Source organism: Aquarana catesbeiana, linkage group LG10, assembly GCF_042186555.1.
Source record: "Aquarana catesbeiana isolate 2022-GZ linkage group LG10, ASM4218655v1, whole genome shotgun sequence".
Classification (NCBI taxonomy): domain Eukaryota; kingdom Metazoa; phylum Chordata; class Amphibia; order Anura; family Ranidae; genus Aquarana; species Aquarana catesbeiana.
This window is the reverse complement of record NC_133333.1, coordinates 227,857,581-227,878,934: the sequence shown is the minus strand read 5'-3', so window position 1 is coordinate 227,878,934 and position 21,354 is coordinate 227,857,581. Positions and strand designations below refer to the sequence as shown.

The 21,354-nt window shown below is 44.2% G+C and overlaps 1 protein-coding gene across 1 annotated transcript in view; it reads left to right on the top strand.

Moving 5' to 3' along the window:
* The window catches only part of LOC141111251 (indolethylamine N-methyltransferase-like), a 76,194-nt gene extending 61,441 nt beyond the window's left edge, over positions 1-14,753 (top strand). Inside the window, exon 3 of the mRNA XM_073603393.1 lies at positions 14,170-14,753. Within this exon, the coding sequence (XP_073459494.1) occupies positions 14,170-14,593 (424 nt within the window). The 3' untranslated portion in view covers positions 14,594-14,753. The remainder of the gene's footprint in view (positions 1-14,169) is intronic.
* The last annotated feature ends 6,601 nt before the right edge of the window (positions 14,754-21,354 follow it).

The following is a 21,354-nucleotide window of genomic DNA, read 5'->3' as shown; positions in this document are numbered from 1 at the left end:
GCAAGTAATTACAATTTTTGATCTAATATTTCACAGCAGGGCCCGTTCCAGCTCCCACCAAGAGTAACTGTGAGGACTAATGCCCCGTACACACGGTCGGACTTTGTTCGGACATTCCGACAACAAAATCCTAGGATTTTTTCCGACGGATGTTGGCTCAAACTTGTCTTGCATACACACGGTCACACAAAGTTGTCGGAAAATCCAATCATTTTAAACGTGGTGACGTAAAACATGTACGTCGGGACTATAAACGGGGCAGTGGCCAATAGCTTTCATCTCTTTATTTATTCTGAGCATGCGTGGCACTTTGTCCGTCGGATTTGTGTACACACGATCAGAATTTCCGACAACGGATTTTGTTGTCGGAAAATTTGATCTCCTGCTCTCCAACTTTGTGTGTCGGAAAATCCGATGGAAAATGTCCGATGGAGCCCACACACGGTCGGATTTTCCGACAACACGCTCCGATCGGACATTTTCCATCGGAAAATTCGGCCGTGTGTACGGGGCATTACAGTGTTGTGGCAACACCACCACCACCACCATCAAAGGCCCAATTTTTCTGCCCCTGTTCAACAGGTACATGTAATTACAATTCTTGATCTAATATTTCACAGTAGGGCCCATTTCTGCGCACACCAAGAGTAACTGTGAGGACTTACAGTGTTGTGGCACCAGCACCACCACCACCAAAGGGCCAATTTTTCAGCCCCTGTTCAACAGGTGCATGTAATTACAATTCTTGATCTAATATTTCACAGCAGGGCCTGTTCCAGCCCCCACCAAGAGTAATGCCCCGTACACATGGTCGGATTTTCCAATGGAAAATGTCCGATTGGAGCGTGTTGTCGGACACTCCGACTGTGTGTGTGCTCCATCGGACATTTTCCATCAGATTTTCCGACACACAAAGTTTGAGAGCAGGCTATCAGGCTATCAGGCTATAAAATTTTCCGACGACAAAATCCGATCGCGTCAATTCCGACCGTGTGTGGCCTTTTCCGACGCACAAAGTGCCACGCATGCTCAGAAGAAATTCCGAGACGGAACAGCTTGGTCTGGTAAAATTAGCGTTTGGAATGGATACAGCACTTTCATTACGCTGCAATGTCAAAAATAGTTTAATGCAGCGCACTCTTTTCTTCTTTCTAATGTGAAAAGAATGAAGTAGTTTTGCTGCTCATATTCACACAGACTTTTCACAAACTTCTTTCTTTATTATTTATTGGGATTCCCTCAATAGATTTAGATTGTACACTTTGTATTTGCAGGTGTAGGGGAGGGACCTGCATATCAAGCAGCCTGCTTGGCCCGGCCACCTCCTGGCTGAGACTTCCCTGTGTATGAAAAAGGGACATGGTTTTAGTTTTTGCTTCATCAATCACAATCCTAAATTATTAGTACTCCAATCTAACATCTAGTTAACATAATTGATTGGACAACCCTAAATATTTAGAAGAATGCTATACCTGGCTCAATCTGGGCTCCTCCACATGTTGCTACCTGGAAGGCCCAGGTTGGACGTCAGAAGCCTCAGCTGGGGGGGAAGGAAGTGTGGAAGGAAGAGTGGAGTGTGATGACCCGGGTTCAGTCTGACCTGACAGAAAATGCAGCCTGTCATAGTAACACAGCCTGGGGACATAAATGTCATCTGCAGCTCCGGATCTCTGGGAATGCTGGACCTTCTTGCACTCCCTTAAGTGCTCCTCAGGCCACCAATTAGGGCCTTCAAATAGAGGATGTCTGCCATGGGGATCACCGTCTTCACAAATTCCAACAAACTATCCAGCGCTGCCTTCCTCTTTGTTTGGTTCTTATAATGTGGGTGGTTTATCTCCCATAGACAGAGCAGCTCCCTGAACATATCATTGAATATGGCCATAAATTCATCCTCTCTAAAGATATCCATTTTCACTGCAAGACACAACACAAGACAAACCCTAATGTCAGCCTAAAGTCTACTAAACTTGTGCAAATACAGGCCTCAATCTAGAAGCAGTATAGGCCCAATGTAAAACCTTACCTTCGCTATCATGATCGGCGCCTCCGTTACTCCTTCCTCCGCTCACAGATCGTACGTACTACGCACGCGTGTTACGCTTTATAGACACTGCGCATGCGTGAAACTACGCTCGCCCCTGACATTCTTTCTAGTCTATTCCCCGCCCCTTCTCGTTCGGCGCAGTAGGGGAAGAGCACATGGCGGAAACACAGCAGGTGCGTGCTAATTACAGCAACGAGGAGGAGGAAAGCCCGGAGGCAGAAACGTCCCGATCCCAGAGGAGACGATTTAAGGCATCAAATATGTCCTTTGGGGAGATGTTGGAGATGGTGGACATAATGAAGAAGGCCGACTATGATGGGATGTATGGACCTTACCCCAACCCCAATGTCAGAAAGGCCAAGATCATGGCGAAAGTGGTCAAAAGTCTGCACCGGAATTTCGGGGTACAATGATCGAAAGATCAGCTTAGGAAGCGGTGGTCGGACCTCAAATTAAGGGAGCATGAGCAGTACAGAAAGATCTGGAAAGTGCTGCAAAAAAGTAAGTAGTTGTCTTGTGTTCCTATTCTTTTTATGTTTATTACGTTCGTGCTGCTACATGTGCTTTTCTTAACTGTTCAGTTTAAAATGGCAACTTTCATGTTCATGGGCACATTATTTGTTCGTATCAAACATAGTTCGTTTGGCCATATGCAATTGCCATCGTTTTTTGGGGCCTACTTGTGTGAAAAGAATTGGGTTGTGTAGATGTGTTTGTTACTAGAATGAAATGCCAACTAGATTCTGTGTAAGGAGAGGACACTCAGCAGCTGTTTTCACATCTGGACGCAGGAGCACTAGTGTGGGACCCCAGAACACCCTTTTTATTAGGGGACCCACACAGGTGCTCCAGTGTATACTATAGGGGTGTCTCCATCTGTGAAGCTTGTACAAGACAGGTAAAGTATTCAAGCTTGACAAAGGGCAAGAAAAATGCAACATCTTGGAACTCTGCCAAAACAGACAATTGTACCCCACTTCCAATCAGTGTTTCATATTTATAGTTCTGCCATCAAATATCCGTGTGCTAAGTATACCTACTTTTTTTACATAGGGGATAAAAGACTCAGAGGACACCCCTCATCCGAGGAGGCCACAGACACCCCACCTCTGGAAGAAGGTGAAATCCCCCAAAGCCAAGCAGAGCAGGAGGAGGAAGACGTGGTGGAAATTGTCACCACAACAGGTGAGTGTCTGCAACCACAGGCTCAGGTAAGATATAATACCTTGTTTTTTTGGGGTTTTTCTCTTTTTAGGGGATCGTGATGTTGTGGATCCAGATCCTGATTGGGGAGATCATGGGGTGTAATAGGGACTTGGAAAACATCAAGAAAAACATCAATGATGTTCTTCAAAAAAATAAGAACATCATTGATGTTTTAGGTAGAGTTTAAAAGCCCTCAAAATCCCTTTGTTTTTTGGTGTGCTACAATTTGACATTTTTTGACAAATATTAGAAAAGCCAAATTTTGAAGATGCACACAGTGTGTCAACATGTGCTATCTGCCATCACGGGAGATCAATGGACGTGTTTTGGGGGTGCAACCCCTTCCTCAATAATAAAGTAGTTGTGAGGAAGGGGTTGCACCCCCAAAACACGTCCCTTGATCCCCCGTAATGACAGGTCGCACATGTTGACATTCTTAAATTTGTGTGCATCTTCAAAATTTGGCTTTTTCTGGGGTGACTTCACCCCATCTAAACGCAATATCAAACACAGTTTGTAAATACTCATGTCTGATATTGCCTTCAAGTTATACCAAATGTGAACTTTGTAAGTTCAAGATTTGTGTCTTTCTTGTTGCTTTTAAACATGCCTGTTTTATCTTAAATGGACATTTCTCCTTTTTCTAATGTGACCCCAAAAATTGTTATACAACAAACATGTTGGTTTGTTTTAAAAACCTTTTCTAAATGCACATGTGATTGTGCTGGTATTAAAAAGATTGTTAATCAAGAATGTGTGGATTATTGTTTCAACGCTCCAACACTTTTGTGGTGCTCTAATTGCTGTTTTCTGTGACAATGGGTGTTAGTCCCTGAGGACAAATCCACTTTGCACTACAAGTGCAGTTTCAAGTGCACTTAGTGCAAAGTGTCTTTGCCTTTAGTAAATAACACCCAACAGTGCTTTGTAATGTTACACAATCACTCCATTTTCAGGACTCGCCACATTTGTGTCAGGGTCAGCTAAAACAAACACAAGCAGTAAATGTCACTAAAGCTTTTTTTTTTTTTTTTAGTTTTTTAGTTTTTTATTTTAAAAATGTTTTAGACATTGTCTGGCATATTGATGACCCCCCTACCCGCAAAGAAATCAAGGTATCTTAGCCGGACATCACGGGCATTTAGGGAGGGCAAGCCAGGACGGCCACTTTCAAGCGCCGTCAGGGTTGGTTCATTTTGAATTCCGGCTTCGGGCCCAACTGAGGCAGCATAGTTGGCAGAATGTTGCCGTAAAAAGTTGTGTAGAACACAGCACGCCAGGATAATATGATTCAGTTTGTACTCTGCCATATTTATGGGTGTAAGAAATAGGCGGAATCGGCTGGTCGTGATTCCAAACGTGTTCTCCACCACTCTTCTGGCTCTGGCCAGCCGGTAATTAAAAACCCTCTGGTCCGGGATGAGGGTCCTCATGGGGAATGGCCGCATAAGATGGTCCCCCTGCGCAAAGGATTCATCCGCAACGAAGACAAATGGGAGTCCTTCCACATTGTCTTCTGGAGGTGGCAAGTCCAAGCTGCCATTCTGGAGACACCTGTAAAACTCCGTCTGGGCAATGACTCCACCATCGGACATCCGGCCAATCTTCCCCACGTCCACATACAGGAACTCGTAGTAGCCAACACCACCGCCAATATCACAATACTATTGAACCCCTTGTAGTTGTAATAGTATGACCCTGAGTTGGGTGGTGGGACGATGTGGACGTGTTTCCCATCAATTGCCCCTCTGCAGTTAGGAAAGTCCCACTTTGCCCACTGCTGGGCAAAGTGGGAGGCCACAGTCTGCCATTCCTGTGGCGTGGAAGGAAACTGTGGAGTCAAAACAAAATCACAAATTAGTCATTTTGCACATAAACAGGAAAAGCAGATTAGACACAAACATTCTTGGCCAACATCAAGATAACATTTATTTGAGAGAGTTTTTAAAGACCAAAGTATAAGGTACAACTATCAGATTCCCCCCCCCCCTCATGGGCCATTTCTAACATTATAGGGGGGGAGCTCTTGGACAGGTAACCCTCTTGACTTCATTGAGAGATGAATGCCTAAATAATGGGTATTACTTTGAACAGCTCCTCCTTAGTTACACTATTGGCAGGCCACTGGACAGGTAAGAAGTGTCATAATACAAAGATATAAATACACACTGTACACATTTTAGCACATTTGGACATTCTGCTATTACCTATCAAGATAATAATAGAATACAAAAACCTTAAACAGTACCATTTGAAAGTATACAGGCAGGCCCTTGCACTACATGCTTTGGGGAATTCATCCATACATCTGACCACAAAAGAGGTGGGTATAGTGTGTATGGGTTTGGCAAAGTCAGCAGATAGATGATTGAGGATAGATAGAGAATTGGTATCAGCTGACTTAGCAGCTGGGGGGAGGGAGGGTTCCAAATGATTTGGGGACACCCAAAAAAAGCTTCTGGCACTCTGCCTGAATTTAAAGCACAAATCAAATTTCTAAACATTTTAGGGGTGTTTGGGATAAAGCACTACTATGGAGCTGATAAAATACATTGTTAATTGACTACACTAGGTGAATATAGGCCCAGGAGACCATGCTGGGGAGGTAAGTGAAGGCAAATATGTATGAAGGACAAAAAATAATTACATAAAAATCCAGCATGCATGAGGACAAAGAGGACATTCACAGCATATTACAATCATGGTAAATAGGGAATGAGGAAAGAAATACAATATATTATCAAACATTATATACAATAAAATGTGACGTTAAAGGATAAAAATCTTACCTTAATATACTCCTTCTGCAGGACCTGGATGATGGCAGAACAGGTCTCTGGGATAATGATCCCCAGAGCCTGGGGGGAGATGCCTGTCGAGAACTTGAGGTCCTGCAGACTTCTCCCCATCACTAAGTACCGCAGGGTGGCGACCAGCCTCTGCTCCGGAGTGATGGCTTGCCTCATGCAGGTATCCTGCCTGCTGATATAAGGGGTTCAGCAAAGCCAACAAACGGTGAAATACGGGGTCCATCATCCGGAGAAAGTTCCTGAAATCATCAGGATTATTCTCACGGATCTCATGGAGCAAAGGCATATGACAGAACTGGTCACTCTGAAGCAACCAATTCTTGGTCCATGAACTCCTCCCCACCCTGTTCATGGACTGGACTTGTGTCAAGGTCAGGACCCCAACACCAAGCCCCCGCACAGCACGAACTCTACGAAGAGTACGTATACGCAACATGGCTAGAAAACGGTCACCTGCTCAGAACGAAGTAACAGAACGCACTGAAGAACAGCAAGGCCTGTGAAGAGCGACCTGAAAAACCGTAACGAACGAACAAGAACACAATGACAAGTCACGCGTAGCTTGCTGCACGCACTGAAGAGCAGATACAAACCCACAAGCACAAACTGAACAGCAGAAAACGATCTGAAAACCACGAGTCTGAAAAAGCACGAATCGTCTCTCAACAAACTTTTACTAACACGAGATTAGTAAAAGGAGCCCAAAGGGTGCCGTGCTTGGTTCTGAACTGCCCTTTTATAGTCTCGTCGTATGTGGTGTACGTGACCGCATTCTTAGCAATCGGAAATTCCGACAACTTTGTTGGACCGTGTGTATGCAAAACAAGTTTGAGCCAACATCCGTCGGAAAAAATCCTAGGATTTTGTTGTCGGAATGTCCAATCAATGTCCGACCGTGTGAACGGGGCATAACTGTGAGGACTTACAGTGTTGTGGCACCAGCACCACCACCAAAGGCCCAATTTTTCTGACCCTGTTCAACAGGGACATGTAATTACAATTCTTGATCTAATCATTCACAGCAGGGCCCGTTTCTGTGCCCACCAAGAGTAACTGTGAGGACTTACAGTGTTGTGGCACCAGCACCACCACTACCACCACCAAAGGCCCAATTTTTCTGACCCTGTTCAACAAGGCAATGAAAATTACAATTCTTGATCTAATATTTCACAGCAGAGCCCGTTCCTGCGCCCACAAAGAGTAACTGTGAGGGCTTACAGTGTTGTGGCAATACCAACACCTAAGGCCGCAATTTCTGCAGAGTATATAGGGCAGGCCCCTACTTTCAAACATCCAACTTGCAAACGGAAGGAGACAACAGGAAGTGAGATGAAATCTACCCCTAGGAAGGGAAATTCTCTCCTGTAAGAGTTAATATGGGAAAAACGTGTCTCCTCTCCACTGATGCTTTATCACCAATCCTTGTTTCACTAAAAACCCCAAATTGTCAAAAAACATTTGCCATTGGGACAGAAAGTGAGGTGAAATCTTCTGAAGAGGTGCACAGACAGCAAAACAAATGTCACAGGGGTGATAACCCTTACCTATATTTTCCAAAAAGCTTAAAAATAGATTTTTTGGCTGGAGCTACACTTTAAAAATGTACCAGTTCAAAATTACAAACAGATTCTACTTAACAACAAACCTACAGTTCCTGTTTTGTTTGCACCACCTGTATACTGCTCTTCAGAGTATATAGGGCCTGGGGGCCCCACGCCTTTCCTTTTTTTAATTTGGGTGCGGGGCTCCCCTTAATACCCATACAAGACCCAAAGGGTCTGGTAATGGACTGGGGGGTGGGGGGTACCCATGCTGTTTGTCTCACTGATTTTCATCCATATTGCCAGGACCCGACATTACATTAAAGCCGCAAGCAGTTTTAAATTACTTTTATTCCTTTAAAAATGTCATTTTGTGCAGGGACTGTTCTAAGCACGGGAAACACGCGCCATCTTACAGGCATACTATAGACACCCCCCAGGTATGATATTTAAAGGAATATTTCACTTTTTTTTTCACTTTAAGCATCATTAAAATCACTGCTCCTGAAAAAACGGCCGTTTTTAAAACTTTTTTTTGCATTGATACATGTCCCCTGGGGCAGGACCCGGGTCCCCAAACCCTTTTTAGGACAATACCATGCAAATTAGCCTTTAAAAATAGCACTTTTGATTTTGAACGTTCGAGTGCCATAGACTTCAATGGGGTTCTAAAGTTCGTGCAAATTTTCGGTCCGTTCGCAGGTTCTGGTGCGAACCGAACCGGGGGGTTTTCGGCTCATACCTATTCAGAACTCATTGGACGGTGCTTCACAGTGCAGATGGACAATGACCCGAAGCATACTGCGAAAGCAACCAAAGAGTTTTTTTAAGGGAAAGAAGTGGAATGTTATGCAATGGCCAAGTCAGTCACCTGACCTGAATCCGATGGAGCATGCACTTCACTTGCTGAAGACAAAACTGGATGGAGAATGCCCCAAGAACAAGCAGGAACTGAAGACAGTTGCAGTAGAGGCCTGGCAGAGCATCACCAGGGATGAAACCCAGCATCTGGTGATGTCTATGCATTCCGGACTTCAGGCTGTAATTGACTGCAAAGGATTTGCAACCAAGTATTATAAAGTGAAAGTTTGATGGATGATTGTTAATCTGTCCCATTACTTTTGGTCCCTTAAAAAGTGGGAGGCACATATACAAACTGTTGTTATTCCTACACCGTTCACATGATTTGGATGTAAATACCCTCAAATTAAAGCTGAAAGTCTGCAGTTAAAGCACATCTTGTTTGTTTCATTTCCAATCCATTGTTGTGGTGTAGAGAGCCAAAAAGATTAGAATTTTGAATTATGGACCTGACTATATATATATATATATATATATATATATATATATATATATATATATATATATATATATATATATATATATATATATATATACACACACATACACATACACACACACACACACACACACACACACACACACACACACACACATATATATATATATATATATATATATATATATATATATATATATATATAATTTTATACGAGACTGTATACATATATTAATACACTGCCTGCACTGACTGAATATCGAGTAAACACTAACAATATATAGTCTATGCTACATGCAGGGTATATATATATATTTGACTGACTCTATATATCAAATACACTGCCACTAACTGAATAACCTGCCTGCTTAATCTAAATCAAGCTATCTCTCTGTCCACGCCAACAACACTACACACGGCCTCCGTGTAAGCAGCCTTATATAGTGTGGGGCATGGACTTAGTCCCCCTGAGCCATGATTGGCCAAAGGCACCCTGCCTTTGGCCAATTATGGCTCTCTCAGCAGAGCGCACTGTGATTGGCCAAAGCATGCAGGTCAGGTGCATGCTTTGGCCAATCATCATACAGCAATGCACTGCGATCTCACAGTGCATTATGGGGCGTTCCGCGACGCTCAAATTTTCCATGAATGCCCCATAATGTTCGCTGTTCGGCAAATGGACGCACACCTGATGTTCGAGTTGAACTTATGTTCGACCCGAACATCAAGCTCATCCCTATTTCTAGCCTGTAACGGGCTGTTGCTGAACTAACTAAAGACTTAAGTTCCCCTGGGATTGAACCAGCAGGAGCTGTACAAGGGAACCAAGTTTGTGCAGGTGGAAGGAAGAAGAGAAATCTGTAAATAGGGAGGAAGTTGTCCCTGGTTTTTATTGTTTGACATGTTCAAGTTGGGTATCCCATAATCCCTTACCCAGGGCCATCTTAATGCAAGGGCACTCCTGGGCACTGCCCAGGGGCCCCAGGTGCAGGGGGCCCCACAATAATCTTGCTGTACGTCATACTTGCCAACTGTCCCGGATTTGCTGGGACAGTCGTGCTTTTTACTAAACTGTCCCAAGATGGCCGTGTCCCGGGAAGCATCCCAGAACCTATACTGTGCCCTCCTGATCCTTATATTGTGCCCTCCTGACCCCTCCTGTACTGTTCCCTTCTGCATTCCCCACTGTACTGTGCCCTTTGTGTTGATTAGTCTTTGATTTATGGAATGTTTTCCTTTTTGTAAAATCAATTTTATTTAAAGTACTAATGAATATATGTTTAATTCTATAAACTATTTATACTTTATTTCTTGAAAGTAGGTGCGTAAATTGAGGAAAGCTGGTATGGGTCCCAGTTAGGGATGGGCCGAACACTCCCCAGTTCGGTTCGCAGCACAACATGCGAACAGGCTAAAATTTGTTCGAACACGCGAACACCGTTAAAGTCTATGGGACACGAACGTGAAAAATCAAAAGTGCTAATTTTAAGGGTTAATATGCAAGTTATTGTCATAAAAAGTGTTTGGGGACCTGGGTCCTGCCCCAGGGGACATGTATCAAAGCAAAAAAAGTTTTAAAAACGTCCGTTTTTTCAGGAGCAATGATTTTAATAATGCTTAAAGTGAAACAATAAAAGTGAAATATTCGTACCTGGGGGGGTGTCTATAGTATGCCTGTAAAGTGGTGCATGTTTCCCCTGTTTACAACAGTCCGAGAGCAAAATGACATTTCTAAAGGAAAAAAAGTCATTTAAAAGTGCGCGGTAGCGCCGGCAGCTATAATGAATTGTCGGATCTCTGCAATACAGATCGCGTCTCTGCAAAAACCAGACCCTTATCCGAGCACGCAACCTGGCAGGCCGCAGGAAAAGAGGGGGGGTGAGAGAGCGCCCCCCCTCCTGAACCGTACCAGGCCACATGCCCTCAACATGGGGAGGATGTCCCCATGTTGATGGGGACAAGGGCCTCATCCCCACACCCCTTGCCCGGTGGTTGTGGGGGTCTGCGGGTGGTGGGCTTATCGGAATCTGGAAGCCCCCTTTAACAAGGGGACCGCCAGATCCCACCCCCCCTGTGTGAAATGGTAATGGGGTACAAATGTACCCCTACCATTTCACAAAAAAAGTGTCAAAAATGTTAAAAAAAGACGTTTTTTGACAGTTCCTTTATTAATGTCTTCTTCTTTCCCCGCTTCTTCTTCCATCTACTTCTGTCTTCATTCGGTTTTCTTCCTCCATCTTGTTCTTCCCCCACCTCTTCCTCTTCTTCCTCCGATCCTCTGCTTCTTTCTTCGGTCTTCTCGTCTGCATCTGAAATGGTACCCCATTACCATTTTACACAGGGGGCGGGATATGGGGGTCCCCTTGTTAAAGGGGGCTTCCAGATTCCGATAAGCCCCCCGCCCGCAGACCCCCACAACCACCGGGCAAGGCTTGTGGGGATGAGGCCCTTGTCCCCATCAACATGGGGACATCCTCCCAATGTTGAGGGAATGTGTCCTGGTATGGTTCAGGAGGGGGGGCACTCTCTCTTTTCCCCTTTTTTTCCTGCGACCTGCTAGGTTGCATGCTTGGATAAGGGTCTGGTATGGATTTTGAGGGGACCCCCATGCCATTTTTTTTTTAATTTTGGAGCGGGGTTCTCCTTAATATCCATACCAGACCTGAAGGGCCTGGTATAGAATTTGGGGGGACCCCCATGCCTGGTAATGCACTGTGGGGGAATCCCAGGCCGTTTTTTTTCAATTACTTTTATGAGTATTGCAGAGACCCAACAATTCATTATAGCTGCCGGCGCTACCGCTAGTAGTACTTTTAAATGACTTTCTTTTCCTTTAGAAATGTCAAAATTGTGGAGAGAGAGACATAGCTCTCTCAAAAGAATGATGGGATTTTGGAGGGAGGTAGTGTGTCTGTTTAAAGGTGAGCAACACCAACAAGGGTTAATATAAAAAATATAAATTTATTGAAGAAAACAAATAAAAAACAATACAGCCAAAATACATATTGTGACATTAAAATACACTACATTAACTAACACTATACTAACTATGTATGTTTTTATATTTGAAATCATTCCTGTTCTATTATAATATCTGTGGTCTATTTTAGTGAATCACCATTTCCCCTATTTCAGTGTTTACCTATATGTTACCCTGGGGCAGTCTGCCACTGGTGGGGAGATTTGTGTGTCCCTGCACATAAGGGCGGAGTTTCTTTTTTTTGCCCTCACATCTCATCCACGCTATCAGCGTGTGATTGATGGCGCTGATGCACCGATCGCATTTGGGACCGATGCGCATGCGCATCTGCAGCGACGCCCGGACTGGAAGTGATGTCAGGGGTCGTACTCGACCCTTCACTTCCGGTGGGACCGTGTGTACTTAAGATGGCAGTGTCAGCTTTTCGCCGACACACGCATCTTGCTGTCAGAGCGGCAACTTCCACACCGCTGCTGAACTACCTCCATCGGATGTATCCCCATCCATATCACCTATTAGGTAAGAATTCACCTTTCAAATTCTGGGATTTCTCTATCATTATCCATTATCCATTCACTGGCTGGGAGGTTATCACCATCAAGTATTGTGTATGGTATTTTACCTACACTACTCTAATAATTTAAATATTAACTAATTGATTTCATCCTCTTTTCACTCGTAAGCAGTTAGCCCTAGCAAGTTGGAATGGATACCTTATATCTGCTTTGGATTTATTTGATTGCGTTTAACTAAATAAATCAATTAAATAAATTTAATAATTAATTGCAAATAATAATATATATATATATATATATATATATATATATATATATATATATATATATATATATATATATATATTTAAGATATCAATTATTTATAAACTTAAGATGTTAATTATTTATAAAATTCTTACTAGAATCTTTTTATGGCATCTTGTATTATGCATTATATGCTGTGTACACAGATGCTGTGATAATCATTTTTGAAGTCTCTACCCTATAAGTTATTATTTACATAAATGTGTCTCTAGACTGTCAGACTACTACATTTCTCAGCAACTGAATGGTTGTGCAATAGTGCGGTTTAGTGGTTCACTTTCTTTTATTAGACCAGGTGAGCATTTGTTACCTATATTCTCTCTACACAAATGTAATTTAACTGACTAATCTTTTTGGTGTTTTTCGAATTGATGATAGGATATGTATTACTATACTAATGGTATGTTTTATATTCTATGTAATCTAAATGAAATCAATAATGCATGTAGTGCCCTGATGAAGCGATAAGCAAAACATGTTGGCTGCTCCTGCATACCTATGTAAATTGATTTCATACACTAAGTTGTAATTTAAGGTCACAATATGAATTTTGGCTGTATTGTCTTTTATTTGTCTTCTTCAATAAATTTATATTTTTTTATATTAACCATTGTTGGTGTTGCTCACCTTTAAACAGACACACTACCTCCCTCCAAAATCCCATCATCCTTTTAAGAGTGCTATGTCTCTCTCTCTCCACAATTTTATCATAACTAGGGACTGGGAGTAATGTTCTGTTTCTGGAAATTGTCCAACTCTATATTCATATATCCTTCAGAAATGTCATTTTGTTCTCGGACTGTTGTAAACACGGGAAACATGCACCACTTTACAGGCATACTATAGACACCCCCCAGGTACAAAATTTAAAGGAATATTTCACTTTTATTGTTTTACTTTAAGCATTATTAAAATCACTGCTCCCGAAAAAACTGCCTTTAAAACTTTTTTTTGCATTGATAAATGTCTCCTGGGGCAGGACACAGGACTTTTAAAGGGTTTCCGTGGGTTTCGAATTTGCTGCGTACACCCCAAATTGTTCACTATTCGGCGAACGGGCAAACAGCCAATGTTCAAGTCAAACTCATGTTCGACCCGAACAGACAGCCCATCCCTAGTCCCAGTGCATTACTTTGCCCAGGGGTCCATGATGCTATTAAGACGGCCCTGCCCTTACCCTATCCAAGTTATCATCCCCTAATAAAACAACAAAAACATAAGCCAAATGTCTGATCACTGTGTCTGGCTACAGGAAGGAAATGCTGTGTGACTGGCTGTGCAGTAGTGGGGAACCCTGCAATTAGCAATTCCTACGGGGTAGGGCTACACTAGTATGACAATTTTATTTTAACTTGTCAAATTACAGTCTAACTGAATTTTGGCAGAATTGCTTATCACACCACATCACTGTATATTGAAATATTTATTGTAATGTCCATATTATGTTTTTTTTTTTTCTTTCAGAGGTCAACTTCAGGATAAAGAAATGCGCCTAAGGTCGTCCATCATGCAGATTTTGAAATGTGATTTTGAACAGGTAAACATAACTTCCCCGGTGCTACTACCACTTGCTGATTGCGTTATTAGTGTATCAATACTGGATGTAATCAGTAAAAATGAAGATGAATACATGAAGAATCTGGAGAAGATCATAAAGCTGCTAAAACCCGGAGGCCAACTGTTACTTTTTTCGCTATTAGATGCAACTTACTGGGTTGCTGGAGCAGAACGGTTCCATTGTTTTAAATGTAATGAGGAGTTTGTGAAAAATGCCTTTGTTAAGCTGGGTTTAGTCATTGATTACTGTGCAGTGCAGAGGAGACGCAATATCAGTGATATCATTGATTATAAAGCTTTTCTATTCATTGTAGGATGCAAAGGGGAGTAGATGATTGGAGCCAATAGTATTTATCTGGAGCCAAATAGGGCCAAAAAGAATTATTTAATGACCTACTAATGGCAGTCAGAAATCACAGCACCTGCGCTAAAGTCAGCCATGTTATTTTGCATCAATCTGTGCTAAATTGTGTTAACAAATATCGCTATCTTAATAAAGATCATTCTCAATATAAATGTGTGTTGACTTGTCTTGGAGCAATATTGTAAACCTTTTATGTATACAATATATCTTTTTATCTATTTATTGATAACCAACACATTTCAGGACATTTACTGTGTGCCTTTCATCAGAATATGGATAAAGATTATTTAAAAATACAATATCAAATACAGTGTATTGATAACATATTAGAAAACATAAAAAAATAACATTATCAGGTTCAATACCTAAACATTATTAAAAGTTTATAAGGAGAAAAAATATAGAAGGGATTAAATTGATAAGTGTTGAACAGGATGGCAGGGATGGGTCCTGGATGGCAGCTAGGGATGAGCGAACACCCCTCGGTTCGGTTTGCGGCAGAACATGCAAACAGACCAAAAATTTGTGCAAACATGCAAACCCCGTTAAAGTCTATGGGACTTGAACGTGAAAAATCAAAAGTGCTAATTTTAAAGGCTAATATGCAAGTTATTGTCATAAAAAGTGTGTGGGGACCCGGGTCCTGCCCCAGGGGACATGTATCAATGCAAAAAAAAGTTTTTAAAATGGCCGTTTTTCTTTATCATACATCACGAGACACAGAGCACCATAATAATGACTATGTGGGTTATACGCTTACCTTCAGGTGATTGGACACTGGCAACCAATAGTAAGACGGTTCCTCCCATATAACCCCTCCTATACAGGAAGTGCCTCAGTTTTTTCGCCAGTGTCTTGAAGGTGATAGTCATGGCTGTTGAAGCTCTTCAAGTTTCTTCAAAGAAATGTCCCACTGAGGACGTTATAATCGGATCCATTCGGATGGCTTACTAAGCTAAAGTGGATGGTACCCGAACCTCGGCTCAAGAACGAGGTATTGCTTGTAATGTGTCCTTTTTAGGCGCTGGACCCTTGTTAAAAGTTGGTATTCCTGGTCAACCTTGCCCAAGGAAACCACAAAGGGTGCTATACAGGTCCAGGGGTGTGGACCCCAATGTATGGGGGACCCGGTCCCTGAAGGTCCTTAGAGGCGCTACCCGCCATCATGGGGGAAGATTGGGCCTGGCAAGACAGGCCCTGCTGCTTGGGATGGTGAGTACTCCCCGTTGGGGCTTCATTATATTTATATATATATATATATATATATATATATATATATATATATATGTATTCCCCTGTTTATTTAGAACTGCTACATTTGGCCTTGATCCGTTGTCCGGGGAGGCCGTTTGGCGCGCTTTTTTAAAAGAAAAAAAAAATTCCTAGGAGGCGAGTGTGCATGCGCACCGCACGTCCATCACGTGCGCGCCGCCGGTGTGCGCGTGTGCCGCTGTCCACATCATGGCGCCGCGTGCATCAGGTCGGCGCATGCGCCGTGCGGCGGTGGGTGCCGGCCGCTGAGGCGCGCGCTCGATCCCATGCTAGGGTTTATAGCATGGAGCTCCTGGCGTGCGCGGAACGAATGTGGGCACGTGAATCGGATGGTCTTGGACAGTGGTGACAGGTTAAGGACTGGGTGTAGTTGTGGGGAGTACTCCTTGGTGTTTCTCGTATGTAAGCAATGTCTTCTAAAAGATGAGCAACAGGGAACAAGGCAAGCCCAGGGGTAAAGGTCCCTACACAAATAGCAGGAGACCAACCCCATACTGATGCGGCCTCAGTCTCTACTGAAGGACCTGCAGCTTCTGACCTGGCTGAGCCATTGCACTTGTCAGGCATAGTAGCCAATACTGATGTACCTGCCTCGGCTTATGTTACTAAGGATAATTTGGCATCTGCCTTAGCAGGCCTGGAAGGCAAGATAGCTAGATAGCTGGTATGATTGCTTCTGTAACACAGGGGGGAAGGAAACGCAATAGATCTCCCTCCCCTGAGCCTGGGCCAAGTGCTGAGTCACTGGAGCCCCAGGACTCTTATAGCCAGATGACTTGGAACCAGAATGGGCAGAGGATTCGGAGGAATTGGTCTTAAGAGACCAGGGGGAGGCTGAGGATTCCTCGAATGAGGATTCTGGCTCTGAAGAACCAATGTCAGCCTCCCATTCCCAAAAATTGTTTATCCAATCTCTAATGGAGATGGTACGAATTGGGTTTAAGTTACCTCCGGCTCAGGAGTCTGCACCCTCTTGTTCTACTTTGGGATCTTTGCGACCTAAACAAATTTCCCAAGCATTTCCCTTGCATCCGTTACTGGAGCAGGTAATTTATGCGGACTGGGAACATCCTGACAGGATATACTTCCCTCCCAAAAGGTTTTCTGTGTTATACCCTATGGAGGAAAAGTTTAGGAAGAAATGGAGCACACCCTTGGTAGACGCTGCCATATCTTCTGTGAATAAGAATTTAACCTGTCCAGTGGATAATGCCCAGGTTTTCAAGGATCCGGCTGATAAAAAGCTAGAGTCCTTATTAAAGGCCTCCTTTTCAGTTGCCAGTGCAGCAGTTCAGCCTGCTATTGTCAGCCTGCTACAGCAGTTCAGCCTGCTATTGCTATTGCACACGTGCGCGCCGCCGGTGTGCGCGTGCGCCGCTGTCCACATCATGGCGCCGCGTGCATCAGGTCGGCGCATGCGCCGTGCGGCGGTGGGTGCCGGCCGCTGAGGCGCGCGCTCGATCCCATGCTAGGGTTTATAGCATGGAGCTCCTGGCGTGCGCGGAACGAATGTGGGCACGTGAATCGGATGGTCTTGGACAGTGGTGACAGGTTAAGGACTGGGTGTAGTTGTGGGGAGTACTCCTTGGTGTTTCTCGTATGTAAGCAATGTCTTCTAAAAGATGAGCAACAGGGAACAAGGCAAGCCCAGGGGTAAAGGTCCCTACACAAATAGCAGGAGACCAACCCCATACTGATGCGGCCTCAGTCTCTACTGAAGGACCTGCAGCTTCTGACCTGGCTGAGCCATTGCACTTGTCAGGCATAGTAGCCAATACTGATGTACCTGCCTCGGCTTATGTTACTAAGGATAATTTGGCATCTGCCTTAGCAGGCCTGGAAGGCAAGATAGCTAGATAGCTGGTATGATTGCTTCTGTAACACAGGGGGGAAGGAAACGCAATAGATCTCCCTCCCCTGAGCCTGGGCCAAGTGCTGAGTCACTGGAGCCCCAGGACTCTTATAGCCAGATGACTTGGAACCAGAATGGGCAGAGGATTCGGAGGAATTGGTCTTAAGAGACCAGGGGGAGGCTGAGGATTCCTCGAATGAGGATTCTGGCTCTGAAGAACCAATGTCAGCCTCCCATTCCCAAAAATTGTTTATCCAATCTCTAATGGAGATGGTACGAATTGGGTTTAAGTTACCTCCGGCTCAGGAGTCTGCACTCTCTTGTTCTACTTTGGGATCTTTGTGACCTAAACAAATTTCCCAAGCATTTCCCTTGCATCCGTTACTGGAGCAGGTAATTTATGCGGACTGGGAACATCCTGACAGGATATACTTCCCTCCCAAAAGGTTTTCTGTGTTATACCCTATGGAGGAAAAGTTTAGGAAGAAATGGAGCACACCCTTGGTAGACGCTGCCATATCTTCTGTGAATAAGAATTTAACCTGTCCAGTGGATAATGCCCAGGTTTTCAAGGATCCGGCTGATAAAAAGCTAGAGTCCTTATTAAAGGCCTCCTTTTCAGTTGCCAGTGCAGCAGTTCAGCCTGCTATTGCGGCTATTGAGATTTGTCAATCCCTAAAGGATTGCTTTAAGAGGGTAGTAAAGAACATACCTCCCCAGGGGGAATCTGCTGAGGAGCTATCAGAGATCCCTCATGCCTTGTGTTTTGCGGTTGATGCTTTAAAAGACTCAATTCAACAGATGTCTTGTTTTGCGTTGTTATCAGTTCATATGCGCCGAGTATTGTGGCTAAAGAACTGGTCTGCTGAGACACCATGTAAAAGGCTACTTGCTGCTTTTCCTTTTCATGGAAAGCACCTGTTTGGCGATGATCTGGATAAATATATCCAAAAGATCTCAGGAGGTAAGAGCGCTCTGCTTCCTATTAAAAAGAAGGGGAAGCAGCCCTCTTATAAAATTCCTAATCCCCCAGGGCCTGGTGCCTCTTCCCCTAAGCGGTATCGACGGCCTCAGCCTTCAGAGTTTAAAAGACCACAGGGTCAGAAAAAGCCCTGGGCCCAAAAGCCATCCAAGCCCAGTTCCAAGTCTACATTGTGAGGGGCAGGCTTCGGCTGTTTGGGGAGGCCTGGGAGGAACTGGTTCAAGACAGATGGGTCATTTCCACTGTAAAGAACGGTTACAGAATAGAGTTCCGGGAGGTTCCCCCGAACCGTTTTCTACATTCAAGGGTCCCGGTGGATCCAGGAAAAAGAAGATGCCTATTCCTAGCTCTACACCATCCGCTGATGCAATGGGTAATCGTAAAGGTCCTGCACGAGGAAAGATTCAAGGGGTTTTACTAAAACCTATTCACCTTGCCAAAACCAAAATAAGGCCCATTTTGAACCTCAAGGCTCTCAACTTCTTTGTAGACGTCCGGTCCTTCTGCATGGAGTCGGTTTGCTCGGTCATAAGGTCCCTGAGAAAAGGAGACTATTTAGCATCCATAGATATCAAGGATGTGTACCTTCATGTGCCGATCTTCGGGCCACACCAAACGTTTTTACGCTTCACTGTAGAGGGCAGTCATTTCCAGTTTGTGGCATTACCTTTCGGTCTAGCCACGGCCCCCAGGGTCTTCACAAAGGTCCTGGCCCCAGTGTTGGCTTCCCTAAGATCTCAAGGAGTTTCCATAATAGGATATCTGGACGATCTACTGCTAAGGGAATGCTCTCGCCATACACTAATTCTAAACGTGTCAAGTACAGTGCGCGTCTTACAACGCCTAGGTTGGGTACTAAATTTGGACAAGTCGGCTCTTTGTCCGACCCAAGCCTTTGTGTATTTGGGTCTGGTCTTGGACACCGCCCAAGAAAAGGTGTTCTTCCCCCCTTTAAGGGTTGCCTCCATAGTGGAACTGGTACGGAAGGTGAAAAAAGAACTAGCCCCTTCTATTCGGCTGTGCATGAGATTACTGGGCAAGATGGTGTCATCTTTTAGCGCAGTGCCATATGCACATTTCCACTCCAGAGTGTTCCAGAACAGTATTTTAAAAACCTGGGACAAGTCAGTTTGAACCCTGGATCAGCCTATGGTTCTATCTCCACAGGTTCTATGGAACCTCTCTTGGTGGTTAAGAACCAGCAACTTAAAAAGGGGGAAGTCTTTCCCACCTGTAGCCTGGAAAGTGGTAACCACGGATGCCAGTCTTCTTGGCTGGGGAGCGGTCCTAGAAGAAGCATCTGTTCAGGGAGTATGGTCCCAGACAGAGAGGACTGTGCCCATCAGTCTACTAGAGATTCGGGCAGCTCGTCTGGCCCTGCGATTCTGGACGTCCAGGTTGCGAGGGCTTCCTGTCAGAGTCCAGTCCGACAAATCCACAGTAGTGGCATATATCAACCACGAGGGAGGTACCAGGAGTCGGGCAGCCCAAAGAGAGGTAGATCATATTCTAACCTGGGCAAAAAAACATGTGCCTTTTCTGTCGGCAGTGTTTATCCCGGGGGTGGACAATTGGCAGGCGGACTTCCTGAGTCGCCAGAAATTGTTACCAGGGGAATGGTCCCTGCATCCCGAGGTGTTTCTACAGATCTGCCGATACTGGGGGACCCCAGATGTGGATCTGCTGGCATCCAGATTCAATGCCAAACTGGACAGGTTTGTATCCAGGACGAAGGATCCGCTGGCTGTCGGGATAGATGCATTAGTGGTTCCTTGGGATCAGTATTCTCTGATATTTGCCTTTCCTCCAATCCAGATTCTGCCGCACTTACTACGCAGAATACGGGAGGAACGGAAGCCAGTGATCTTAGTGGCCCCAGTGTGGCCCAGGAGATCATGGTACTCGGAGTTTGTAAAGTTGGCAGTAGGGGAACCATTTGTCCTCCCTTGCCGTCCAGACCTGTTGTCTCAAGGGCCCATATTCCACTTTGATAAATGCTAGAAAATCAGTTTCTAGAGCTATCTATTATAGAGTATGGAAGTCATACATTTCTTGGTGTGAGAAAGGGAAATGGAACCCTCGTAGGTATACGATTGGAAGAGTTCTCGCCTTTCTCCAAACAGGATTAGACTTGCAGCTCGCTTTAGGGACAATTAAGGGACAGATTTCGGCCTTATCTGTTTTTTTCCAGAGACCAATTGTATCCCATTCTTTGGTGCAGACCTTTGTCAAAGGAGTAACACACTTGAGGCCACCGCTTAAACCGCCTTTGTGTCCGTGGGACCTAAATTTGGTACTTTCAGCCTTACAGAGTCAGCCCTTTGAACCTATTAGGCACATTCCGTTTGTCCTATTGACCAGGAAATTAGTTTTCCTAGTGGCTATAACATCGGCTAGAAGGGTGTCGGAATTGGCCGCCCTTTCTTGCAAGGAACCTTTTATGGTTCTTCATCAGGACAGAGTGGTCATGCGTCCTCGTCCGGATTTTTTACCGAAGGTAGTGTCCAAATTTCATTTGACTCAGGATATCATTTTACCTTCCTTTTTTCCAAACCCTAAAACTAGGGAGGAAAAGTCGCTTCACTCACTGGATGTGGTGAGAGCGATAAAAGTTTACTTGAA